Genomic DNA, 18,870 nt, shown 5'->3' with positions numbered 1-18,870 from the left:
TTCTCATTACCCTTCTCTGATTTGATTGGAAATAAAATAAACAAATTTCCCCAAGTCGAGTCTGTTTTGCCCATGACAGTAACTGGTGAGTGATCTCTCCCTGCCCTTATCTCAACCCACAAACCTTTAGTTATATTTTCTCTCCCCTGTCTAGCTGAGGAGGGGAGCGATAGAGACCTGAGGGCTGATGCTGGGAACGTGGTGTGTAGACAGCTGGGAGTTCGACCCTGCCTGCCCTGACTCTGGAGCTGGAGTTATGGCTTGGGCATAGCACTGTGCAAAAGCAGCTACTCAGCTCCATGACCATACTGCTAAGCCTGCAAAATGGCTGTATTGCATCGCATAAACTGCATGAAAAAATAACCATTAACATAGCAGTAAGCACAGTGTGGTCCCTGTCCTGCGAACCTCCTGTCCCCATGGTTGTTTTGTGAGTACTCTCCACGGTCACGTCTAGTCCGGTGTGACACAGCAGCTACGGCCGGGCTCGCCCGTGCCCTGGGCAATGTCTGAGTTGGCTCAGGGATCCCTGTGTTGTAGTCTAAACATGTCCAAAGATGCATATTGCAAAGTGCCAATTCGCATTAGTAGGCATTTTTTGTGTCTGTCTTCTAAATGTACAGCTTGGATTGCTTTTGAACTGCATTACTGGAACACCACAGTCACCGTTACAGTACAGCGCTGTAAAGATATATAGATGTATACATATAAAAAGGTACATAGAGTGGTATAAAGATCTGTTATGATAGCTTTCGTGAGAGATGCAGATGGCACGTTAGACACATTTGCTAGGAATAAATGACATACAAACTCAAATTTTAAAGGTCTCTAGAAATACAAGAAGTTCGATGATATGATGAAAGGGACATTAAAAGGACATCCTAAAGTGTAGTAAACGTGATTTCTACATACACACACAGTTATTAAAGGGTACTGTAGCTTTAAGTTGCTAGATTAGTATTAAAGTATCACTATTAAAAGTTTCATCAGTTTTTACATCATCTAATAATTCAGTTACGTTTTTATTTCAGATGTTGATGAATGCCTTCAAGACAGTGATACTTGCCTTGGAGGAAACTGCATGAATACTGACGGGTCTTACAAGTGCACTTGTCCAGATGGTTTCCAGCAGATAGCAAATAGGGGATGTCAAGGTATGAAATAGTTATAAAAAAATCTGGATCATTATTATAAATGTGCCAGTTTGTAAGCATAACTTGTGATAGTCACAGACCATGCTAAGGTCTTGCTAAGGTCATGCTAAGGAAGAGAAGTTAATTTTATTTATCATTTGTAGTACTTTCTTATTCTTCTGATTTTATATTGCGCCCTGTAAATATATGCTGAGAAATTATTTCAAGAGGCTGAAATCTCTGCCTTCATAACTTGAAAGAGAATCTATATTAGAACTAACAGAGATACAGTCCTGGATTTTCCCAAATCCTGGTGATGTTTATTTTGACAGAACCTTCTATGTTTGTGAATCAGTGATGTAACAGAAAGAGCAGGGGAGTTAGCATCAGGTCACACTAGATGAACCTCTCTCACCTCTAAAACACTGGCAGTGTTTTGCGGAGGATGGGTGGGGAGGAAGAGAATTGTTATCTGAGGCTGAGTCGGCATTGCCAAACCCAGAAAAATACTTCCCAGGTTTTAGTTCTGAACGATCCCGACTCCATGTTGGGACAACACCCAGGCATGCCTCACCGTTCCCATTTGCCATCCGTTTTTATGAGACGAGAACCATGGTATGAGAGCTGGAAAGCGACAGCGTGTTCGTGCTCTCAATGGCTGGAACATCAGGAGACTGGACTTCGCTTTGGCTGCTCCCTTATGCACAGTTTAGACTTGAGCTGAGAGACTGTATTCCAGCTGATCTGTGTTGAAGATCTTGTGCAACCAACAGTAAATTCCCTGTAAAAGTTCTGAGCATTCTATGTGACTGCTTTCTAATTCAGGAAATGTTGCATTCAACATACGAGGGGATGTATTAGACCTTGCTTTGGCAGATAAAAGAATTGATCACAAGCTATAAATCAATGCCAGCTTTGATACCACTCTATTCTCTTCGCTCCACTATGTAAAGTAGTAGTATATAGGCTGGTGTTTTAAATGGATAAATATGACAAAACTTGAAAGCACTTATGAGCCAACTAAGGGACAGTCAGTTTAGACAGTATTTTTAACAGAAAAATGTGAATGAAAATTGAAAATCGTTTCAGGTAAGAGCACCACACTTGAGAAGGAAGACCACCAACACTGAAAAGTAACAACTTGCTGTAGAGGGGCGTGAAACTGTTTGAGAAATAGCCAGATCAATATCCAAACAAAAGGAGGAGTTGATACAATGAATACTGACAAGTTGCAATAGCAAAGAACTGAACATAGCAAACGAACATAAAGGGAGATGTTTGGCTAGCAGAATTAAGTATGGCTAGACTTTTCTTACTGTGTTGGCTACTTGTTGTTAAGCTGTTACAGGATGCAATAGTAGAATTTTCATTTGTCAAAGATGGAAATTTTCAGTATATTTTCTTGTCCTGTATTTTGTTCTGGACAAAACTAGCCATATTTGTATCGTAAATGATGACTTCTTTACATTTCAACAGTACCTTCAAAATATTTTAGGCAGCAGCTAAACTGAGACATTTTTAAATGACTGAAAGTTGGTTCTATCAGAGTCCTGTAACAGCAAGAAAAAACATAAAATTTTTGAGAGAATTTACCTGGAGAGATGAGAGGCATGGTAAAAGATCCAGGTAACAGGCCAAACGAACAGGGTGATCTCGATCACATGGTGTACTGGGTATGAGCAGACAATATGCGTTTGACTATGTCCAGTTCTGTACTGAAGAAGGAATCTCCGTCATGCTGGTAGGACAGTGGACTTCCTTCTGGGACACAGTCACTGAGAAGGGTTTAGGGGTCAGCTCAATATGAGCTTCCAGGGCAACACGGTGGCCGGTAGGACTAACGCGCTCCCCAGAAGACTGAAAACTCAGCATATCCAGCAGGAGTAAGCAAGGTTTTTTTACCTCTATTTTGCACCAGTACAGCTGCTCTTGGCACATTGTTGTACGCTGACGTTCTGGTGCCCGCAATTCAAAATGGATGCTGATCAGCTGAGGAGAGTCAGAGATGAACCCAAAAAAGCTGATGGCCTGAGGGGGAAAAAGGATTGGATGCTTTTAAACGGTTTGTTTTGTTGAAGAAAAAGATGAGAGGTGACTTGATCATAGCCTTATTACGTTCAAAGGAAACCATAATTGAAAGGAGAGAGTTATTGAATTAAACTGGCAGATTTATCACAGAATGCAGCGTCTGCAAGTTGAATCTGGACTAGACTAGAAATTAGGAACACGCGTTTTGGTAAGGAGCAAAGTTGAAAAGAGTCCAAAACATTAGAAAGTGTGCAGTTTGCTCTTTCAGATGAATGATACTCTATTTCCCAAGCATTGTTCATTTTGTTTTCCTGTCTTTTAATACATCATTCTACCTTGCGTAATCAGCTGGTTTGGTTTCCAGATTTTTCTGGCAGTTTTAAGAAACTGACAGCTTAGTCTTGAGAACAGTCCTGAGGCGGTACCATACTGCCCTTGTCATTGCTGACCTCCCACCTCACCCGACTTTCAGAGAACTTCCAGAAGTGTGCCACTGGTCTGCATTTACTATGAATTCAGAGAAAACTTTATACATGGAGTTGTTGCGTGAAGCAGAGCGTGCTGACTTTTCCCTGTGCACCTCATGGAGATACTACCCTTCCTCGAGCTGCCTCTGTTCTTTCCACATATGTGCCATGACTTCAGGACGCTGGCCTAGAAGGTTTACCCACAGGGCAAAATCAGTCCGTATCTAAAGAAAATGCTATAATGGATGCCAGGCGTCTTGAAATCTTGGTACTGAAATCGTAATTTCCCTAGTCTATCAAAGTTACTGTCTGCTTTGATGCAGTTTGTATGGCTGTAACAAGGGCCAGAACCTAAACAACAACAGACACAGTTAAGAATAAGAAATTCTAGTATCTGTGATGGTGGATGAATGAGCCACATGTGTGAGTTTTGTTTGTAAATTTGTGTTTGATCTCAGCATGGTACTGAAAACTTCTTGATAGGTTTTTGTAAAGCAAAATACAAAAGTGCAATTACAATGTGAATGGTAATTCACGTGAAAGTGGTACCTCCTTACTGAATGAATGCAGTTCTTAAGTTCTGATGGCAGGTTTTGTTGTTCAATCAGAAAGAAATGCTTTTTTTTCAGATTCACGAGTTTGAAAGGCATTGTTTGAAAAATGCTTTCTAAGTTTAGGAAAAAAAAAAGCAATGTTGACAGACCTTTATGTAGCAACCTTTTGGGACCATTCCGCATCAGCAAAAAAGAGCATTTGGCTTTAAATTATGTAAAATCAACCTACTGGGAAAGATGCAACTCCAGACCTGCTGGTAATACATGGAGCCAGGTGCACGAGTTGACCAGCATGCAGCAATCAAAAAGCAGTGTGACGGAGGCCCCTGAGAATTACCCTAACGGAGAAGAAATGTTGGCTAGCATGGAGCTTATACTGATGTCTCACAAATCACTCTCATCTGCTTATCCTCGCTGCCGAGAGTGACGTAGTGAGCGTATGATGCAGCAGAACACACTGATGCCTATACAGTGTTTAAGAATGATCTCAGAAGATTTGGTTAGTCTGGAAAACAAGCCTCATTTACAGAGCTGTTTATGTAGCTGGTGGAAATAAAAGCTGCTTTTAAGACTGGTTGAACTTAGGCTTAATATTAAGGGTATGATGATTTTCAAAGCTATTAATTGTCTCTGTTTTCAGATATCAATGAATGTGAGAGATCTGACCTCTGTTCACCTCACGGGGAGTGTCTAAACACGGATGGTTCCTACCAGTGCATATGTGAGCGGGGCTTTTCTCTGGCTGCAGATGGCCGAACATGTGAAGGTGAGACAAGTTACAATAAGGCATTCCCATTGATTTGATTTCCTGTTATTAGTTGGGTGAGAAAAGTAGTCACTTTGGGTCTAATACCCCAAAACCACTACTGACTCCGCAATCTGCCACCTAAGGGCCATTTGTTCTTTTTCTTGTAAACGTACGGAGTGCCGTATTGCTGTTTGAATCGTAAGAAATACAACAGGAAACATACAAAATGGGCAACGTAATGGAGTTAATGTTTGTTACAAGCTGTGTTTTACCTTTCTTAATTTTTAATAATTTTGCTGTCTTAAAATTGGGTTGTATTTTTTGAGCAAAAGAAATTAGTGAAAAAGAAGGAATAGTCACCTAACTGTGGGAAATGATGGCAAAGGAGGGAATGATATTCTTATGTTAAGATATATGAAACCAGCGGAGGACATCTGTAATAATATCAAAAGCTATACATAGATGGGAAATTATTTCTATCTTATAGCAAGGGTGGCAGGAACAAATGTATATAAAATGCATGTAAAGTGAGTTTGGAACTCAGGCTTCTGATAAGTTTCCATGGGTAAGACCTTCCTGCAATAAATATTTAGGATTATTTAATTTAAAGCTTCTTACATATATTAGCAGCAAGCCTGAGCTACCTGAGTATTCTCATTGCTGTGTAAGATAACAGAACCTTGCTTGTTGAGACTTTTTTTTAAAAAAAGATGCAGATGAAGCATCCCTACAACAGAAGTAACTCCAGTGAGAGATTGTAGTAAAATGCTATCTATGATAGACCCTCAGGCATTTTGAAACGGCAGAAATGGAGTAAATAGCAGAAATTAGATCTTTACAGTGCTAAAGCCATCTTATTCTTTGTAAGTGTATGTTTAGGTGTGACCAGTTTTTGTTTGGTTATAGCATGAGAATATATCCTGTTGCTAGTGGAATGCACACACTTGCCAGTGATGCTACTCTCCCGCACTGAATTTAAAATAGGAGACTTGTGCTCGACGGTACCAAGAAGTTACGTGACTTTGTGTAGTCAGTGATGCTGACAGAAAACAAAAATGCCCCTAAGTGGATGAGGCATGGCTGTTCTCATGGAGGAGAGGACTGTTCAAGAGAAGAAGCCTTGTGGGAAAAGTTCAGAAGCGGGGAAAAATTATATGGTAGTAGTTCGGCAGGATGCACGGAGAGGAGGAAGCGCTGAGCAGATGATAGCTCGGTGTTAAAACCTCTGGGTAGTGGATCTCGGGTATCCAAGAAGTAAGCAACCTGTTCTCTATCCCAAATGATAGACCGGTAAATCCATACGTGATTGGTTTTCATGGGCCAGCTCTTCCCATAGTTCACGTAGGGATAGTGAAAAGGTTCTTCCTTCAGTGGAGGAGGCGGATTGAACCTGCTGTCTGACTCTTGCATTTACTCTCCCTGCTTTTACCAGAGGAAAAACAGCATTACAGCATTAATACTTGAGCTAGCACATAACCTGCCATATAGTTAGTAATGTAATAGCCCATGAAATGAAATACTGGCAAGAATACTGTTATACTGGTGTAAGGAAATAATGTTGTATGTTTAGATATAGCATGACATCAAACATGCTATTTGTATTTTAATTATTATTGATAACTAAAAAAAAAATCCTGCAGTATTTTGGATGCTTTTCCATCTCTAAGCATTTACTTTATTTTGTAATCATGGCATAAGTTGAAAGAAACATTCTCTTACTGCCAAGACAAAAGCCTGGTCAAGTAGGCTAGAGAGAGCAAATCTGAAAAACTCCAGTGATCGATGGACAAGGCAGTATTTTGTGATTTCAAGTATGTTCATGGACCCTTTTGGCAGCATGTGTGCATTTCACCCAGTGTTTAGGAAGGATATGGTTAAATATCTTCAGTTTCTCTGCAAGAAAAGTAGTAGCAGGTGTTTTGCCTCACTGTTGAGCATAGCTTAAAAAAAAAGTGGTCAGAGAAGAATGCAGCCTGCTCTTACTAGAAACCAAACACTTTATTCCAAACCAAAGTTAGAAGAACAGTTATTAACCTTGTGAAATCAAACTCTCAGAAATTAAAAAAAAAGGCAGAACTGAATAGAAACACAACTTTAAAAGAAAAAAACAAAACACAAAAAGAAAACAAAAATGTTGGTGGCTTCTGATTTTAGGGGATGTACCAGAAACAATGTGCCCCTCTGTGTGGTTCTCTGGCGTTTATAAAGTAGCAAAGTTCCCAGAGAAATGTTACCATCACGTGTGATAAAGTAGTACAAAGTTAATCACCATTAGAACAAAAAAGCCAAACTTTTACTAAATAGAAAAAGATGAAATCACAGGATCTTATTTCCAGGGTTGTGAGTAGTTTTGGAACGTTAATGAAGAATAAAACAACAAGTACAAAACCAGTTGAGCATGCTTCACAAGTAATTGGTGGTGTGTATGGAATACAGATCAGACTTTATATGCAGCACTTGGAAAAGTATTTTAATAACTTGGCGAAGCAAGGGTACTTCTAGTCTTCTGAAGCAGCAGCACTCCTTTTCTACCACGATTAGTTTCTCCATTCTGTCATTTTAATAAAAACAATTCGAGAGTTGAAAAAACTCATTTGAAGGGACCACTGATGGCATCCACGTTAATATTTGTAGTGGTGTCAGCTTCATATGAAAAGGCAAGACGAAACGAAAGGATCAGAAACAAAAGGAACGTGTGACATTCCAGGTACTGAGAAAGGATGTGGCTTCCAGCCGCAGGAGCTACTGTTCTTTACACAAGGTGCCTCTGTGAATTTACTTCTGGTTAAGTGAGTGAGAATAACTGTTTATACCATCAGAGAAAGAACCTGAGGAAATTTTGCTGGATTCAGACACCTCTCTGTACCTGGGGAGCAGATTTTCCATATCTCCAGACTGTTTCTGTATGAGTTTGACTCATTTTTTTGAAAAGTCAGAAACAACAACAACATAAAACATTTAAGAACCCCATGTGGTTCAGTTCTGGTATGGAGTTTTTATGGCCATTGGCCAAAGTAAACTGAACAGCTGCGGAGACTGTGTCTTCTTCCAAGGTGTAGACAAACTTTTGTTCTAGTGGTGACATTCCACTGCCGCCTGGCCCCAGGCTCAGCAGTTTGGCTGGACCAGGCTCTCTGAACAGGAGGCTCTCGGAGTGCTCCCTAGCTCCCTGTCAAGCTCTCGGGGGTTCCTGTAAAGGCAGTGTTTTACCCAGTTGGCTGCTACTCAGCTGTGTTGGCAAAAACTCAAGTCAGAGGTTCTCTGATGCTTAAAGTCAATACCCTGCCCCAAGCGCCTCTCCATCTCCATGTCTAATCCCGTCTCTCAGCGGCGCCCTCGCTCTTCCCTCTCTCTACTCCAAGCCTCGACCTTCACTGCCCACCTCAACAGGCACTCCAGAACAACTCGCACATCCCACCAGAGCCCTCCGACCTCTGCTTCTTCCTTTCCCCTCATTTACTGTCTTGTATCCTGTTCTCCTTCCCTTGTCTGCTGAATTAAGTCACCCGTCTGGGTGCTTCCGCAGAGCACCCCCAGATCATTCTGTGATCAAAGAATAATTTACAAATCCGTACACAAGGATGCTACGTTGTCCATCGTTTAAGATGACTGCGTACCTAAGAAGTCTGAAAATCAGGGAAACAAAGAGCAGCGCTGTGAACAGTTCATAACTCTTAGCTCTGCCACCGAAGGCATTTTAAGAGAGTAGATGTTTGCTGTAACTGCACATTGCAACCATAATTCTGCCCATATATAGGGAAGACAAGGCAGCTTTAGGAAAAGGACGTGGTAAATCTAGGACTTGTTTTGGGGCAGAGTGTTACCTGTTACATGGAGTAAATTTCATGCAGTGGACAACTTCACAGCTTGACCAAATCTCGGGTTAAATACTGAAGTAAGAAAGCTCAGGTTTCTGCCAAGCATAGATTCAAGTATGCGTCTCCAGAGTGTGCCCCTGTGAGCTACCTTCTTGTGTCACAATGAGTAATCACAGACTTCAGCAGCCTTCTCACATGTGCTAATAGAGATGTTTCAGGGCATCAACTACTTCTTCACTGGATGCTGGCTACAGAAGTAAGAACACAAAAGGAGAAACAAGAATTTCTTTCTTACCCACATCATCGCAATGTTGGAACGACCATCCAGCATTATTGCCTCCATGCGGCCAAAGTCTTTACTCAAATAGTCATTTCTCTAATTTTCTTGTGACAGTGGTTTTTATGCATGGGCGGTATGGGCAGCCCTGGAAGTCTCAGAATCAGAGCTCTGTTCCCCTAAGCACTGTGCAGAACTGTCCTAGGAAAGAGTTCCTCTCCCAGACACTTTGCCATGTAAGCAGATTTCAGTGAGATTTAAATATCACGCCTGAGGTAAAGTATGCCTTCATCTTGTTCAGGTTGGCAGGAGACAGGAACACGGTGTTGAGCCGAATAGGAGTGCTATTGAACACACACATGGTTTGCCTTTCTTTAGATCCTGATGGTGTTAGATCAAAGGAGTTTTGATTAAAGCAGGCAGCACTAAGTCATGGATTCTGACCCAGGCTGTAATTACAGAGAACTGCTTTAGTCACTGTATAGACATAGGATGGATCAGTTTCATATTTAGTTTTTCCCCTTGCTTTGTCTCCATATAGCAAGAGAATCACCAATTACAAGCCTCCTGCTTCACAGGGTGATTAAAGAAACAAATGCCCTTTCCGGCTGTAAAACAGGAGTCCTTTGAGTAAGCTGTCTAGACATGGAAAAATATTTGGTGCTTGGACCTTCTCTGCAATTTCCCATACACTGAGAGATCCAGTCATGTTCAGACTGTGTACTTTTTAAAAACAAAACCGTCTGCTGTGGCTGTATTATGTACTAAGTTAGGACACTTGCTACAATCACAACTTTTGTTTCTGCAGCATTTTAGTCAATGACCTTAGTTTACCTTTGGAGAACCAGCTGTGGGATCCATTCCCCTATCTGTTTCCTTTAACATTTAGCTATTAAGTAAGAGAAATAATGTAATTTAGGTAATTCTAAAATCCCCAGTTGTAGTTTCTTCTGTCTAGGCTTTTAACAGAGTAACTGTCCCATGGCTCAGGAACTTCTGTTATTAAACTATAGTTGGCCACTGAAAATACAAATGCTGCATTATTGTCTGTTGTCTTAAATTCCTGGCTGTCAGTCCGCCATTGCTCACTTACTGTAAATTCCTTTTCTTAACTTTTCTTAACGGGGTTTTCTGAATAAGAGGTAGAGTATTCAGATTTTTTGACCAGATATGTGAAACTGATGATCACATGAGACTAAATATTAAAATAAGGTATGTTATGCATGTATAGTGCACGGCAGCAAGAGGTAGGAACCAGAAAAACACGGCTGTAAAGAGTTTGTGTCTGCTTCTACCCAGTAATTCCATATGCATCTCTCTATAATTCTGTCATTATGATGACTGGAAAAGGAGAAGGTATCAAAGGTAATACTTGACCTTTAATCTTTGGCTGTGTCTTTAATACAGATACGTTGCTTACTCTTGTTGCTGAATTAAGTCCATTAGGGAGGGTTTGTGGTAGATTTCAATAAGTTCAGTATGCAGAAACCACCCAAATATTCATATTTGGTTCCTTGAGAATACTAGCTATTGTATTCTTTGCCAAATACAAATAATCCTTTCTAAGATAAATTCCTTCAATATTTTCCTTTGTTTAATAAATCAAGATATAAATACCATTAAAACCTATATTGACAAAACCAACGAACCAAATAAATTATTCTGCCAGTTCCATCTGCAAGTACTTTTTTAATAATTATCAATTATACTTATATGTGTCTCCTAGATTTCAGTATATGTAATACATACAGTTTTTGCATGAATTTTGTATTTTAGCTGAAGGTTGTTAACCAGTGGATCAGTTCAGTAGGAGAAGAGGCGAGTTTTCCATCACTTAAACATCCTAAAGTGAAATTAGATGCCTTTCTGAAAAAGATGTTAAAATTCCACAATTTACTCCATTAGTACAGAAACTGCCAGAGACAGTTTTTTAACCTATTGTAAGAGGTCATGGGTAGTCCCTTCTGGCCTCCAAAATCTATACGCAATTCTAAACCTGTTGAAAGCCCAACCACCACACATAGGAAAAGCTGGTTTTCAGCCCCCCAAAAAGCCCCTCCCTGAGGCAGACAGAAGCATGTGTGATGAATTTGAGGACTTGGGGAGCAAGAGCGCAGCACAACAGGTAACCTGTGTGGATGGTGAAGACACGCTGCTCCAACTTGGATAGCGTGGGGAGCTGCGACCACATGGTTCAAAGACCAAGAATTCCCTTTTAGCTGAGCATGAGACACAATTTAAAAGTAAAAATGTCCTTGCTCGGTGAGCACTGTCAGAAGAACGAGGTGCATCTTTGCTGATTTTTCTAGACCTTTGTTTGACGCAGCTGTGAAGAGCTGGAGAGTACATGGGGCTACGTTTGAGCCCTCCTCTCTCCTTTGAGAAAGACACCAAACCTGCTCCCCTGTTCAAAGAAGCCCTCTCTCTGGGGCAGTGCAGGATTCAGTCCCACCAGCTCTTTAGTTCAGTGAGTGCCTCAGGCCTTCACTGGAGGTAGAATGATGGTAGGCTCCATCCCATAAAGGTCTACTCTAATGTGCAGATTTAACGATAGTAGCTATCACCCAGATAAATCAAAAGCAAATCGCTTTATTCACCATTTAAAATGTAATTACCCCTGAGGCACAGTGCAGAAGGTAATTCCAAGCAGACAGCAACCTTACTTAACAGTCATAATGGTTTATAGGAAAGAAATATAGCAATAATTTCTCTGCTTGAAACTGCAGAGGAATTTAGAAGGCAGAAGGTACTAATCCTAGTATCCTGGCAGGTTCCCAGGTTCAGTTAATGTTCTTCCTCCAGAAAAACACACCATGACATCCTTAATGACCACAGATGGTCAGGGCCTTGGGTTTAGGTCTTACTTTGAGTGAAGATAAAAATAATACATTCCTAGCACTTCCTAGCACTTGTAATACACTTACAAAAAGAAGCCATGTTCTGCCACAAGCAGCTCTGCTTCGTTTTAGTTTGATGGGCAGCTGAGTCAGAGAACAGACTTACTCGTGTAAGTGACTCTTACTTGTAAGGCCAGCAAACCACAAACGGCGACTACAACTGAAAGGGCCCGTACAGAAAGCACACAGGCATCGTAATTACTTTGCCTACCTGAGTAAGATTGTTCGAAAAGAAGCCATGTTCTGCCACAAGCAGCTCTGCTTCGTTTTAGTTTGATGGGCAGCTGAGTCAGAGAACAGACTTACTCGTGTAAGTGACTCTTACTTGTAAGGCCAGCAAACCACAAACGGCGACTACAACTGAAAGGGCCCGTACAGAAAGCACACAGGCATCGTAATTACTTTGCCTACCTGAGTAAGATTGTTCGTATGTGTAATACAACTGAAAGGGCCCGTACAGAAAGCACGCAGGCATCGTAACTACTTTGCCTACCTGAGTAAGATTGTTCATATGTGTAAACTTACAGGATTAAAGCCAGAAGGCTCAGTCCACAGATATTTACCACTTACACATACATCATGAAATTCTCTTCCGAGCCAAGAGCTGGAATCTGTGAGATCTGTGCAGCACTTGTGCGCAATGGCTGCGACCATACCCATGAACTCTTCTTGTAGGCACAGCAGGTTCGGTTTCACACGTGTTGTTGACTGTATAATGCTACGCTGGCAGAATCTCTAAGTCAGTCAGGGAGATGGTCATATTTAAACTGTGTCGTACTCTGTGGTGTGTAGCATCCTGCCATGACTGGCAGGGTTGGTGAAACAGATGGGAGACAGTCGACCAAAACCATTATCTGACATAAAATATTTCCTGCAAAGTTAACACTGAAACAATTTCTTAAATTGTACATGTGCTTACGTTAAATTTTTGTCTTGTCCTTTGTGTTTTCCTTCCCAATCTTTAGAGGGACATCACTGCATCTGTTTGTAAAAATGGCCCATCTGTTGTTTTTCTGCGGTCTTCATGAATGTGTGCCTTTGACTGTCACACGGCCTGTCTGATGTTAAAATTCTTCCTTGCAGATGTTGATGAATGTGCGAACGACACAATATGTGGCAGCCACGGGTTCTGTGAAAATATGGATGGCTCCTACCGCTGCCTCTGTTACCAAGGGTATCAGGACCCACAGGATGGGCAAGGGTGTACGGGTGAGTTCTCAGGTGCAAGTAGTCATTCCTGCAAGGTTCTAGTGAGCAAAAAGCGGCACATGAGCAAAACACATTCCTTCACAAAAGCATTTTTGGTCTCCATCATTTTTTGTTAAAGTTGTACCACTTACTAGTAAAATGAGGTTGGGCTGTGCTTTACTCACTGAACTTTGTGCCATATGGAAACTTAACTGTGCATCCATTTCATGAGAACCTGTTATTAGGATTGAATGGAAACCAAGAGCAAATCAGCCGAGCCACTCATTTTATCTTCCATTTCTGAAAAAAAAAAAAAAACAAAAACAAGAAAACCTGCCATTTCTGCATGTCAGGACCATTCACAAATATAAATCATAATAGATTGAATTTAATACTTCAGCTTATTTAAATGCAACATCTGTTTAGTCTGTTAGCTGAATAACCAGAACTCTGTACTACCCCCTGCACCGAATAACGTCTTGCACGTGGCACAGCCAGTCTGAATTAGACGCACACCTCGCTAGGTACATCGTATTTGAACAGATTTAACGTTGGCTTTGAGCTCCAGGAAAGACACCTATCACCATGAAAAGATGTGAGATTTTTCTAGATGTGTAAATACTGCACATTTCTCTTGTGAGTAATAGGGTTTCCAGATCTGTTGTTAATAGCGATGGTTGGACCCGAGAACCATCTGAGGCAGCGCAAGTTTCTGCTATAAAATTAATACCAGATCAAGGAAAGGTATTCATTAAGCAATTTCTTCAAGCCAGACTCGGGATGAAACACATTTAACAGGAACAGAGACCTAAACGGAATACTGAACAGAGGAGGAGTTAGAAGTTTTACAGAAGTGTTTGTATGTATTTTCTAATATATTGAATAGTTCTATTACAAAATTTTATGCCATTCAGCACTTAGTTTGCAACATACCAAAGAAAGGAAAGGAAAGAAAGGAAAAAAAAAAGGGAAAGCAAAAGCTGGTGTGAAACTAAATTTAATTTTGAGTTGCCAGTGCAATGATTCTGCACCACAAAATAATGTCTTAGTTTTTTTTTCTTGTATACAGTACATAATACAAAGTACTCTTACAAATTTTGATGCCAGTTACCTACTAAAACAATTTTAGGAAAAGGTAGGTCTCTTCAGTTCCTGACTAGGCAATGTTCCCCAAAGAAGACTTATTCCTTATGACAGGAATCCAGCAAAAAGACGAAGAAAAATCTAAGTACATTTTTAAAGTGTTGAGCAAACCATAAGTTAAAATGCATATTTATATAAAAGTACACAAAAATCAACATTCAGTCATATGACTAGATTTTCATTCTTGCTGGATAAGAGGTAAAAAGGATAAAATATTGCCTCACAAGTTATACTTTAGACCACTCCCAATGATAGAAATTTCTGAATTGTGATAGACAAATTACAATTTTCAGATTCTGTCATTCATAGACAAAGTAGGTTTTCAAACATAAACTTTAGCAACTGAAAAGAGAGTAAAGTTAAATGATCCTGATTGCATTTGGTAACCCTTGTTTAAACAGCAGACAACTCTCCCATCAATCAAAAAAGCATTTCCAGATAGACAAGTTAGCAGGTATATGGAATCCAAGTTAAAAATATGTGGCGTGTTTTTGGGGCGAGGAAATTTGCAGTGTTCGGCAGGGGCTACCTGGGTGACCTGGGCATAAGCCTTGTGGGTTCCAGCGCAGCCTGTGAGGCTGGCCGTGCCTATGAGAGGCATGTGGTGGGGGGGGGGGGTGCTGGGGAATTCACTGTTCAGTGGATGTTCACGAGGAAAATGGGATTTTGAGGAGAAAAGGGGATTCTCTTTTCGTAGTGCAGTCTGAATCACACCGAAACCTACTCATTTTGCTCCTTGAGTTCAGTGGAAGTTTGATAATAAAGAAAGTTAAGAAAACAAATGAAATGAGTCTGAATCTTAAATCCCAGGAAAAGGGTATAAAGCAAAGGAAGTATTTCAAAATGAGAAAGAAACCCAAAAAAAACTAAAAAAAAGAAAGCCAGTGTTCTGGTCTACAAGCAGCACCTACTCAGCACCAATAGTCTATAAACTGTCCTGTGGCTTTCAGGGGCCTTTATTTCAAAGAACTGACTACTTGTTTATGAATCCACTTAGGTATTAGTGAGTTTTTAATCCTTCCCCAGAGATCACATCTGTAATCTGGCAGACAATATTGGCACAGATACAGCAGATAAAAGAACAAACTGTCAGTAATGGGTCTGAATTGATTTATGTTTTGAATTTTTTTTTCCCCAGATGTGAATGAATGTGAAATGCTGAGTGGAGTATGTGGCGAAGCTCTCTGTGAAAATGTTGACGGTTCTTTTCTGTGCCTGTGCTCTGATGAAAACCAGGAGTATGATCCGATGACCGGACAGTGTCGCTTCCGTACCTCACCAGGTAAAATGCCAGCAGATTTTGGTATGCCTGGCATGATTTCCACTGCATAAGTAACCAATAGTAAGGTAACGTTGGTTTCAATGCTGGTGTTTCTTTAACTACGACAGCAAAATTTAAAATTTCATCTTCTTGAAAGTGTGTGCATGAGAAGAGGCGTTTCTAGGATGGAATATGTTAGCAGTGAATCATTAGCAGTGCAAATATAGCAGAAACACCTTCTAAATTTTATACATTAACAGACTTGGCAGTAATGAACGGTTACAGCAGCTAAGAGTAAACAGTCTCATTTGCTGTACTGTAACAATGAAATGTGATATGGAATCAAGTCTGTGACCTGAGTGATCTTATTTTTTGTTCAAATGTTTACAAACACCCACTAGTATGCTTGGACAATGTTTAAGGGAAACCAGAATTTGTATATAGCAGTATCCTCTTAGCATTTTCTGAGGACTTATGTTAGTACTAGATAAGGTAGTTGGGAAAGCAAAAAACGAAAACACTGAACTGTTGTCTGTCTCCTTGAGTGCCTTTTTGAGTGCCCTTGCCTGCTTTACTCGATCTTTTGTCCTGTTTTTCCCAGTAGTCCATTGTGCTGGATTTGTGAGCTTTTGTTATCAGGTGTTTTGAGTGTTGCAAATATTGCTGGAAATATGCTCATTAAAAATGAGTTTAGAACTCTTAAAGTTGCCTCCGTATTTCTACACTGATCCAGTTTGGAGAAAGGAACAAGCCGCAATAAGAAGGAACAGAGTACAAGAAAGGAAGGCATTTACTTGCACAGCTTTTTTTTTCCCCTCCAGAATGCAAATCTTGGTATTTTTCTTATTTTGTTCTTACACTGCAGGCTGATCTAGCTTCCGGAAAGCTTTAGAATAACTGGCTCTCGTGCCAAGATGCAGACTCTGCAGCTTACAAGGCTGTGGCTATTTTCTCCTATCACTCATGGTCTTTGACTTGTAAACAAGGTTGAAATATCTGTGACCTAATTGCAACAAGTATGTACATCACTGAATGTAGCACTCAGCAGCACTCAAGAAGTTGCCTGTGAAATATCGTTAACAGCTGATTGACAAACTGAAACCTTTGCGAAATCTTGTGAGAAAGATTCAGACTTACAGGAGTTTGTTTTTTGAAGGAGGAATGAAAAACGGTAAGGTGGCTGAGGCAGCACAGCAATGCCCAGTGGTACTGCCTCCATTCCTGTTGGGAAGGAAAAATACTGCAGAACCTTTCCACCATGAAGCAGAGTAACTTAAATACCCGCTGGTCGTAATTGAAGTAGCAGCGTTTAAAATCCTTCCATAGATTTATGGAAGAAGAGCGATTAATTTACATTATCAAGATTTGCAGGAGATGCGAATGCCATCTTCGTTTTGGTACTGTGAGGAGATCGTACTTGAGAGAATTCAGCTACTTGTCGAAACAAAACCAAGGCTAAAGAAATTGGCAGAGGACTTGAGCCCATGTAAAAAAAAGTCAAGTCCAAGGAGCATTCAAGGACATACCCAAACATTACTGTGGGGAGGGAGAGGATGAAAAACCCGGTGTGGCCGATTGTACCATCAACCGATGAATGTTCTGCTGTCAGTACTAACTCCATTTTGAGGTCACTAGTGAACATTGCTTTACTGTGATCAGTTTGGAAAGAAGCCATTCTTCCTTCCTCTCCAGCCTTCATCGGACCTTAACAAAAGACGTGCTTCACCTTTGTTTCTTCTCTGATAAGGTCATTGAGAAGGAAGATCTCACAGAGGAAACCAGAAGACATGCAAATTAGGACCCAGTGAGATGTACTTTACACCGTATGATCTTGAACTAGAATAAGGAAAAGTGGCAGTACTAGAAACAGAGATCTTACTATTTATTCTCTTACTTTTCCTCCAAAGTAAAAGGAAGAAAGTGCTGCTGTTAGTTCTTCCTAAAAAAGGTTCTTGCTTTCCTGAACGTCCTGCAGCTTTGCTGGTGGTTTGGTTTTTTTTTCTCTTATCAATTGGTTTCTGTTTCTCAAGACCTCAGAGACTGAGCAGTCAAGTGGTGACACTGCCCTGTGTACCTCTGGATTTGACATTTCAGGAGCTGACAATACACGCTTCATTCTTCTACACCTGCTCCCTTCGCTTGGTCCTGTTTTGTTCTGGGAACCAGTGGGTGGCCCTTGTGCAGCTGTCAACTGAAGAGGGAACAAAACCAGTCTTTTCCTCCCCATTTGTAAGTGGCGTTAGGGCCCATGTGCTCACTGCAGGCTGGGCAAATAACAGCTCTGTTGGTTTGCCCAACGATGAGTACTTCAGCCTCCCCTGAGACCAGCTGCAGCATGGTCCTACGGGAATAGCACGCTGTATCTCCCTGCAAAGAGCGATGGAATAGCCATGCATCCGCTGGCTTTGACAAGCCACGTACTCAAGTCAGGCGTGGTGCTTTCAGAGCTCCTACCGTGCATGTGTACATCATCGGTCAGCATTAGCTTGCATCACACCTATTTTCTGAAAGGAAGAATTTCATCTGTGTTATCCTGTTGCAGATAGTTCAGTGTGGTTTACTCAGCTTTTGCTTATTTCTCATTTTTTATTTTTGTACATAAAGAAATGTTTGTCCACCTCTTATCACATGCAAATAGGTGAAGATTGTTCAAATGCTACTTTAATTTGGGAACTTTTTTGCATGTGGTTAAAGGCTATTAGCTTTGTGGGATGCTGTGTGTTCACACTTTACTTGCCATTAAGACTTCCTTCTATTTAGATTTCACTTGGTGTAAATTCATCTTTGGTTAGCTGTGTGCTGAAACAATCCTCTCAGCGTATGTATCAGGAATTCTAGCCCACATTGTCATGTTCCAGTAACAAACCCAAAAAAAGTAATTGTGCAAGGTTTGATTGTCTTATTCCCCTCCTCTCTGCCCTGTTGCTCACAAAATGTAGCAAATACTTCAGAAGGAAGAAAAGATAAAAGAGGAAAGAAGTCTCTTTCATATTAGATGAAACTTTGCTGTTACACATTTTTGTGCCTAAGAGAGAAAAAAATATCTGGTTTTGGGTCTTCTCATTTATTCTTTTAACAAGATATATAAAGCCATTTCTGACAGATTTCTAGCAAGTACCAAGCTGAATGCAGTTTGAGTAATAATCCATATTAACATGGTTTTAATTGTTTCTACGTAAGAAAAAAATGCATGTTCTAGTAGGCATCTAAATTACTAATATATACTAATGTATTACTGATATATCTCATTGCATTGAACCCAGAAGCTATAAAGGATAGTATATATTTAAGGATTATAATAGGTACGATTTAAAGTGAGAATTACAAACAAAAGTGTGCGTGTAAACATAAGCATA

At 40.5% G+C, this 18,870-nt stretch overlaps 1 protein-coding gene across 1 annotated transcript in view; it reads left to right on the top strand.

Annotated features, from left to right (window-relative positions):
* Positions 1-1,031: 1,031 nt before the first annotated feature.
* Positions 1,032-18,870, top strand: part of LOC104161878 (latent-transforming growth factor beta-binding protein 1-like) — a gene marked incomplete at its 5' end in the record, with an annotated part of 47,705 nt that continues 29,866 nt past the window's right edge. The window contains 4 exons of the mRNA XM_009700455.1: positions 1,032-1,154; positions 4,823-4,948; positions 13,006-13,131; positions 15,392-15,535. Of these exons, the coding sequence (XP_009698757.1) occupies positions 1,032-1,154; positions 4,823-4,948; positions 13,006-13,131; positions 15,392-15,535 (519 nt within the window). The remainder of the gene's footprint in view (positions 1,155-4,822; positions 4,949-13,005; positions 13,132-15,391; positions 15,536-18,870) is intronic.

Source organism: Cariama cristata, unplaced genomic scaffold, assembly GCF_000690535.1.
Source record: "Cariama cristata isolate BGI_N322 unplaced genomic scaffold, ASM69053v1 scaffold3280, whole genome shotgun sequence".
NCBI lineage: Eukaryota > Metazoa > Chordata > Aves > Cariamiformes > Cariamidae > Cariama > Cariama cristata.
This window is presented reverse-complemented; position numbering and strand designations above follow the sequence as displayed.